Here is a 9187-nt window from a genome sequence, read left to right on the forward strand (position 1 = left end):
GGGGGAGTCAGGTGGTAGCATAGTGAGTTAAGCACATGTGGCACAACGCGCAAGGACCAGCATAAGGATTCCGGTTTGAGTCCCCAGCTCCCCATTTGCAGGGGAGTTGCTTCACAGGCGGTGAAGCAGGTCTGCAGGTGTCTATCTTTCTCTCCTTCTCTCTGTCTTCCCCTCCTCTCTCCATTTCTCTCTGTCCTATCCAACAACGACAACATCAACAACAACAATAATAACTACAACAATAAAACAACAATGGCAACAAAAGGGAAAATAAATATATATTTAAAAAAAGAATAAAGACTAGGAAGCTGCAAATGTGATGTCTCTTCAGCATTCAGCATTCCTACAACTTTGTTAGGAATATTTTCTGGGTTTGGGGCCATTAACAAATCATATGTTTGGTATGAAGTGAGGTATAAGAGAAAGAAGACTTTAAAATTACTGTTTAGTCTTATTTTCATCATACCAGGATTTTCATCATACCTCTATTTCAGGAGGAAATTGCAAGACTCACTCATTCAATAGGCTTGTTGCAGGGCAAGGCTGATAGTGGCAGCAGATTTTGGAGTGAACTTGAAATCCCCTAGAACAACATTCTATCTCATGGCACAGTGGCACTGCAGACTGACCCAGTTTTACTTGATCGTGCACAGGTCATAGGGATTTTTTCTTTTTAATTTAACGTAGAGCAGTAGTTATGAAGGAGTTGGTGAGATCTGCCTACTCCACAGCCCCAGTATCACCAAAGCTCAGTCACATCTTACCACACAGCCATTTATTTATTACCACACAGTCATCTTACAGTTCAGACAGTTTGTTTAAAACTGATGAATTCTCAACTTTAAGGTAGTCCCAGCACGTCTAACATGAATGGTTCATTCAAGGCTAAGGCAACAGTATTCTCAAGGCTATGTACTGTAGGCTGACCAAGCATTAGGCAGCTAGAATTCTCTACCCCAGAACTATTTAGGGATCAAACTGCAGGAAGTCCTAAGAGAGTCAAAGCTTGCTAGATCCCTATACACTATTCATTGAAAACTTAAGCTGTCTCAGACATTCTGACCAAACCATATGTGTTGAATACCACAGATTTCACCAACAAGAACCCATTTCCAATATCCATCGTGCCAGATGAATTGCTCACTTCATCAATGAAAGAACTCATTGCTCACACTCATTATGCTACTTAACAAAGCATGTATTGTTGATTAAAGATACTGAAACCCTCCTAATAGCTGCATCTGGAGTTAGACTTTTCTGATATAACATTAACTAACCACTCCTGTGTAAGCCCCCAATCAAGAAAATGATAGCCCTTGGGGAATAACATAAACTATCCAACACACACAAAATTACACGAAGCTTTTGCTGAAACCCTTAAAAGTAAAACACAGACATCTACCAGGGGACAGAGAAGAGATTTCCTTGTTGGTGATCATCTGTTCTACTCTTAGCTGCATTTATTAGTTTAATTATTCATTTTGTGTACTTAAATATTGAATGTATAGTCCTAATTGAGTCTGAAGGGGTGTATAGTCATTAGCCAAAAAGGTTACATTCCTGCCATAGTTATTTTTTTTCTTCCCTTTAGTATTCTTTTTTCCCCCTTCCCTTTAGTATTTTTTTGAAGATAGTAAAAGAAATATTAAAAATAGGACTCTTGGGTGAGGGAGACAACATAATGGTTATGCAAAAAGACTTTCATGCCAGAGATTCTTTTTTTAAAAATATTTATTTAATTTATTTATTCCCTTTTGTTGCCCTTGTTTTTTTTTTATTGTTGTAGTTATTATTGTTGTTGTTGTTGGATAGGACAGAGAGAAATGGAGAGAGGAGGGAAAGACAGAGAGGAGGAGAGAAAGACAGACACCTGCAGACCTGCTTCACTGCCTGTGAAGCGACTCCCCTGCAGGTGGGGAGCCGGGGTTCGAACCGGGATCCTTATGCCGGTCCTTGTGCTTTGTACCACCTGCGCTTAACCCGCTGCGCTACAGCCCGACTCCCAATGCCTGAGGTCCCAAGTTCAGTCCCCCACACCACCAGAAGCCAGAGCTATGTAGTTCTCTGGTTAAAATAATAATAATAATAATAAAAAGCACCAAAGTAAAAGACTCTTGGGGCGGGGGGAGCGTATAGGTCCAAAAAGAATGACAGAGGACCTAGTGGGGGTTGTATTGTTATGTGGAAAACTGAGAAATGTTATGCATGTACAAACTATTGTATTTGGGCAGAGGGTAGATAGCATAATGTTTATACAAACAGACTCTCCTGCCCAAGGCTCCAAAGTCTCAGGTTAAATCCCTCATACCACCTAAGCCAAAGCTGAACAGTGCTCTGGTTAAAAAATAAATGAACAAACAAAAAAAAATTGTATTTACTGTCAAATGTAAAACATTAATCCCCCAATAAAGAAATGTTTTTAAAAAGTGTTGTTTAGCAACAACTTTATCAACTGTGAACTATTAATCTCCCCCTCTGTTAAAAGCCAGGATCTTTAGAAGTCATTTAGTTCAGTCCTTCTACTCTATGTAAGGTCATACATATACAGCGCTACTGTCCTCTGTCCAGTCAAGGGCTGCACAACAGTGTAGCATTTAATCTAGTCTCTGAAATGGGTAAAACATTCATAGCTCTTTCACCTGTTCTCTCAGCAACCTACTACTGGAAATGAGTAGCTTTTCAAAGATAGGGTCTAAAACTGACCGTGACACTGCAGAGCACAGAAACATCTGCTTGCTTGGAGCTGCAGCCCATACTCCTAGGATGGACCTCAACTTCCTGTTGTTTTAGATCTAAATCAGCTTCATCATGCTATTAAAAGAAACCAAGTTTAGGATTAGATAAAATCCACAGATATCTTTTCAGATTCAAGGCCTTGTATAGGGCCACTTTCTAATCCACACACTGAATTATATCCTTGTAACTTCCAGGTGACCAAGGCGATTACTTCCGGCTCCTGCTTCCGGGTACCTACACTGTCACTGCCACAGCACCTGGGTACGACCCTGAGACAATGACTGTGACTGTAGGTCCAGGGGAACCAAAACTGGTGAGTTAAGTTGACTTTGACAGAGCACTGTATAGATCATGCACAGTAACAACCTATGGCATACTTGTAATCTTTACCCATTTGCATAGTTGTAGATATCTGCCTAAACTCCCCTCTCTTACCATTTAAAAAATAAAGTTCAGAGCCAACAAAGTATCTCATCAGGATAGTGCCTGTGTTTTGCTATGTACTCGACCCAGGTTCAAGCCTGGCTTCCACTGCACCAAAGGAAGATTCAGTCTTCTCTCTCTGCATCTCCATCTCTCTCTCTCTCTTTCTCTCTCTCTCTTCCTCCCTCTCTCCCTCCCTCCCTCCCTCTCCAACTCTGAATAAATCAGCCCAATGAGGTAGGGACCAGGGGCTTGAACCTGGGCCACTGTGCATTGTAACATGTGGGTTCAACCAGATACACCACCTCCAGGCCCCTCATATACTAGTCTTTCTCATGCCTCTTTCCTATTGTGTCTTTTGACTTTTATTCTGTTTTCTTCTAAGATACCAAAGTGATGGAAAACAGTCAGTCTGATTCTAAATCCAGTTGTCTACCAGCCATGGGAAAATTCACTAATCTGTGGCTCTTGTCCTCAGTTTCTTCCTCTGTAAAGTGATCATATTATCTCCTTCATAAAAGGTCAAAATGAAGGGGCCGGGTGTTAGCGCACATAGTGCAAAGCGCAAGAACCAGCACAAGGTTCGACACCTCAGCTCCCCACCTGCAGGAGGTCGCTTTGCAAGTGGTGAAGCAGGTCTGCAGATATCTGTCTTTCTCTTCCCCTCTTCTCTCAATTTCTCTGTCCTATCTAACAACTACAGCAGCAACAGTAACAGCAACAACAAAATGGGGAAAAAATGGCCACCAGGAGCAGTGGATTCATAGTGCGGGCACCAAGTCCCAGCGATAACCCTGGAGGCAAAAAAAAAAAAAAATCCAAAGGAGAAAGTGCATACACACAGGCATTTAGTACAGTGACTCAAACACAGATGGACTCCACAGATACAGGAGTCCCAAGGCACATTCTTTGTGCCATCAGCAAGAACTACCAGCAGGTGGCACTCTGCCCACCTCCTGTTGTCTGCTGTGCCCAGGCAGCCTTGCTGTCCATTCACTTCAGCAAAGAGCCCATTGCTCTCCAATGTTTAGCTTTCCACAGCTTTCTTGATGAAGAGCAAAAATTTTTTTTTTGTCGGTCTGTAAGTTGGACCTTTTAGTTCTAGTCATGTTAGCTTAGGACCTCAGAACCTCAGAACTAAAGGGGTTCAGAGGTCACCAGTACTAGTTTTCAAATTCTGAAATGGTAAGGAAGTCATCCTATTTAATGATCATCTATAGACCTTATTTCCCACAGGCAAGCTCTGCCTAGGCCTCCTTACTCTCACTTACTGTTTCTCTATACAACATAATGCCAAGGACCCTTTCCTTATAGCCCAGGCTGTGGTACAATAACTAAAGTATTGGTTTAAGGTCCTGGGTTTGATCCCCAATATCACATGTGTTGGGCAGATGTTCTGACTTCCTTCTTGGTCCCCTCTCCCTCCTCCTTCCTCTCCTTTGTCTCTCTTATGTTAATAGATAAATGCAATCTCTATTTAAGAGACCCTTTCTCTGTTAACTCAGAGCAGTCAAGTGGCTTATCTTCTAAAAGGCAGTTATAGCTACATACAGAGTTCTGGTGGTGGGAATTGTGTGGAGTTGTACCCCTCTTATCCTATGGCTTTGTTAGTGTTTCCTTTTTATAAATAAAAAAGGCAGTTATAGCTACTATTTATTAACCATAACCACACTAGGTGTCAGACACTCTGCGAGACCTTTTTATTTTCAGAACTACAGCCTTGCACATGCCTGTTTTCACTTTTCTGGGTTGCTTTTTCATTCAGAGGAAGAGAGAGGAGAGAGGGGATGGGGAAGGAGACACCTTATGTGCCACTGGAGTCTGAACCTGGGCAGTGTACATGGCAAGACATGTACCCTACCTGGCCACCTAGCTACTAGAGAGGCCCCATCTACAAGAGTTTTGGAGAGTTGTCTCATTTAACCTTCACAACAATCTCATAATTCCCATTTGTGATTGTGGACACAAAAACCTAGAGAAGGTGAGAACTTGTCTCATGGTAAGTAATGTAGAGGGAACCCACATTCCCAGGAGTTACAGGGCCTCATGCTGAGCTCAGCCTGTGTTTGTGACCCACTTTTGTCTATCACAAGGATGAGAGTACAGTGAACTTTGAATCATTTGACAGTAACTCTGAAATCTCTAGCTACTTCTGCCTTTCTCCTTTTCCGTGCCCCACCCCCCACTTCCTGTATAATATAAATAACTCCTATTTGCTGATGCAAGAAGCCAAGAGTGACTCCATTGTAGCCTGTTATCCCATTCCAAGTTTCTAGCCTCTGCATCCTCTCTCCCTTTTTTATTATCTTACCCGTGTTCTGCATCTACCCTGATATCAAATCATTAGTAAGTCTTTCATTACAAACAAGTTCTTCAGTGCTAAATTTAAACAACTACAACTCCTCCTAACATCCTCTGCTTCAAAAGATTTCATCTCCTTTATCACATAGCCTTTAAACAAGTTAGCATAACCCAGCCTGATGTCAAATATAACTCAGAGTGGGAATCTATCTTTGGATACAATTGCCAGATATGGTAGCAACTGAGAATCTATTTAATGATCATCATAAAATCTGTTTCTCTTCTCATTTTTAAAAAATTGCCACTAGGATGGTGGATGTTATGCAACAGACTCTGATGCCTGAGGCTCCAATGTCCCGGGTTCAATCCCTCACACCACTATAACCCAGAGCTGAGCAGTGCTCTGGTAAAAAATAAATAAATGAAAAATAAAAATTGCCACTAGGGTTATTTTTGGGGTCCAGTCAGTGCATGCACTAGGAATCCACCACTCCCAATGGTAGCCATTTTCCCCCTATTTTCCTGTACTTTTTTAATTAGATAGGAGAGAGAGAGAGACTGAGAGGGGGAGTGGAGGGGAGAGAGGAAGAGTGACACTTGCAGACCAGCTTTACCATCTGTGAAGCTTCTCTCTTGCAGGTATAGAGAGTGGGGGCTTGAACTTGGGTCCTTGCACATGGTAACATGTACATTCAATTGAATGCCCCACCACCTGGCCCCCTTCTCCTCATTATAAAGCAGAAATCTATCTGACTGAGGAAAAGAAAAAAACAACTTTATTACAAGGATTTCATGTTACAGTTAAGAATCTTTCAAATATCTCCCAGTATCTTGTTTCCTGCTCCATATTTTGCCAACAACCTTCTAGATGTCATATTCTTTTCCTTTTCCAGTTCTTTCCTCTTTTTTTTTTTTTCCTTTTTTTTACCAGAGCATTACTGGTAAAAAAAAAAAAAAAAAAAAAAAGGGAAAAAAGTATTACTGGCTGATGGTGGCGCAGGGGATTGAACCTGGGACTTTAGAACCTGAGGCATGAGAGTCTCTCTGCATAACCATTATGCTATCTACCCCTGCCCCATTTTCACATCTTTGTATTGACATGCAATAGGAACTAGTAAATGATGCATTGTAATTGACTCTGAAGTTGCCTGTTTTGGAGTCAGCAGAAATGCTGCTTGTGAATTTTTATGGAAGGGACAGCCAGCTCTGCAATAAAGTTTTCCTTCTCTCTCTCTCTCTCTCTCTCTCTCTCTCTGCCTCTTCCTTCTTTTTGCACCAGAAAACTGCTCAACTGTGGTTAATGTTGGTGTGGGAGATTGAACCTAGGACTTGGGAGCCTCAGGCATGAAAGTCTTTTTGCATAGCTATTATGCATTCCCTCACCCTATGGCAGGAGTTGTATTTGTTCTCTCAGATCAAGAGCTTGCTAGCCAAGGAAGCCTTAGGGGAGTATAATTAAACCCTTGTGTCATTCCCTCCCTCTTCACTCCAAGGAACCTCTTCTTCTTCTAGCTTTTGCCCTTCTTCCATAGCCAGTCAACAGCGTCAGGTTGAGCTTGATATAAAGTTTCGAGACCTCCTTTGAATCTGGAGAGGTAGCAGTCGTTGACTATGTGGGTCATAGTCTGTCTGTAACTTCCCCACAGCCAGCATATCCCACACTCCTCTGTCAAAAACATCCGAGTGCCACAGCCAGTAAGGAAGTTTCAGGGTACCGCTGGAAGCAGTGCATTGATGCACTGGAAACCCATACTAACTGCACCATTTCTATTACCTGTATTTCTAAACACTTGTGGCACAAATCTCACTTTGAAGGTCTGAGTCATTTATTGGCATGCCTGAGCATGGCGTCTATGATTCACACCATCAGCAGAAAGGGTATTATTATGATGCATCAGTCAAAACTCTCATCCTAAGCAACAACATTGGTAAAATCATGCTTGGAGGTGTAAATATAATCTTTCCTAATTCAGTGACCTAGAAGGTGGGGCAGTAGGTAAAGCACTGAACCTCCAGCACGAGGTCCTGAGTTCAGTCCCTGGTTTCACATTCACCAAAGTTCTTTGGTCCTCTCTTTTTCACTAATATATTTTTTAAAATTCTAATATATATAAAGTAAATGTACTAAGTTCATCCAGATAAAATGTATGTATCACTAGTGATTTATGTACCACTTTATGTTTGGGGGCGTTGGCAATTAGCTAAACCTACGTGTCACCACCAGTGCTGCTCTGTCTGTGTGTATGTGGGGGGGAGGCACGGCTGTAATATTTTTCCTTAGTTTAATGTCCTGAGAAGCCAGAACTGTGGTGAGACAGAGCCCAGATGGATCTTCTCCCATTTCAATTCTAGGAAGCAGAAAAATTAAACTGATTCAATATACTCTTCTAGCTTTTTTTTTGTCTTTACTTCCAGATTAACTTCCACCTCAAGAGAAGCATCCCTCAAGTAACCCCTACAAGGAGCATTCCCAGCTCTGGGCATGGAGACCATGTTTTACCAAAGAAAGTACAGCCCCGGGCAGCCAGGAAGAAAGATGTGAAGATGAACTAGCCCTGGGGTGTCCAGGGCAAAACTTTAGACAGGCTTTATTCCTGCTCTCCGATCAGACTGAAGAAGGCTTTTACAGGTAGGGATCCCTTCTGGGGTTTCGAGTGGTCTTTGCTCGAAAAGAATTTCAAGAGAACACTGTGACAGATGTGCAGTTTCTAAATTTGTCCTTTATTAGAGTTACATGCAAAATGTGAAGTTAGAGTTAAAGCTCGGGGGGTAGGTTCCTGAGAATCTCTGGAGCTAGTCCAAAAAAAAAGCCTTCTCCATATAAGCCCCCTCCTCTTATGCCCTTCTTACTTCACACCGGGGCTCACTTTTCACTGGTGTGATGAAACGAACTCCTCCCCCTTCATATAGTACAGTGTAAAGACCCTTCACCAGCGTTCATGTCAGTTCTACGTGTGCAAATTCAGTTAAAACAAAAGTGTGTGTACCAGTTGCATGTGTGCAAACCCAGTGAAAACAAAGTGTCTGTGCTCCCCAGGACCCCTTGTGCCCCATGTTGTACCTCAACAAAACGAAGCAATCTTTTCAGTTTGTTATCGAGGACATATTTAAGTATAAACATATTCAGAAAAATCCACAATGGCCTCCTTCTGTTCTAGAGCTAAACTCTTGGTTGCAGTAATACACACATTCAACGGTGCTTAACAATTTTCTGATTCCAGCTCCCCGTCTGCCAGGGGAGTCGCTTCACAGGCGATGAAGCAGGTCTGCAGGTGTCTATCTTTCTCTCCTCCTCTCTGTCTTCCCCTCCTCTCTCCATTTCTCTCTGTCCTATCTAACAATGATGGCATCAATAACAACAGCATAATTACAACAACAATAAAAAAAAAAACAAGGGCAACAAAAGGGAAAATAAATACATTTTAAAAATAAATAAATAAATAGATAAATAAATAAATAAATACTTCTGATTCTGGCAGTGTGGGTTCAGTCCAGAAGACTCCATACTAGTTCCCACCTTTCTGGTATTACAGTGAAGCTTTCTGAGAGAATGGATGGAGTGTCAGGATTATCAGTCACTAAATATCCTCAAGCAGGACCAGGTGACCAATTCTTCTACAATCCCAGAGGATCATTTCAACATTAAGCAATAGGTTCCTCATTAGAAAAGGATCGGGGAGGGGGTATAGCACAATGGTTATGCAAAGAGACTTTCATGCCTGAGGCT

At 41.9% G+C, this 9187-nt stretch overlaps 1 protein-coding gene across 1 annotated transcript in view; it reads left to right on the plus strand.

Annotated features, from left to right (window-relative positions):
• The window catches only part of CPN1 (carboxypeptidase N subunit 1), a 31804-nt gene extending 23205 nt beyond the window's left edge, over nt 1-8599 (plus strand). Inside the window, exons 8-9 of the mRNA XM_007530292.3 lie at nt 2931-3049; nt 7876-8599. Of these exons, the coding sequence (XP_007530354.1) occupies nt 2931-3049; nt 7876-8013 (257 nt within the window). The 3' untranslated portion in view covers nt 8014-8599. The remainder of the gene's footprint in view (nt 1-2930; nt 3050-7875) is intronic.
• Nucleotides 8600-9187: the final 588 nt, after the last annotated feature.

This window comes from Erinaceus europaeus, chromosome 14 (assembly GCF_950295315.1).
Source record: "Erinaceus europaeus chromosome 14, mEriEur2.1, whole genome shotgun sequence".
Classification (NCBI taxonomy): domain Eukaryota; kingdom Metazoa; phylum Chordata; class Mammalia; order Eulipotyphla; family Erinaceidae; genus Erinaceus; species Erinaceus europaeus.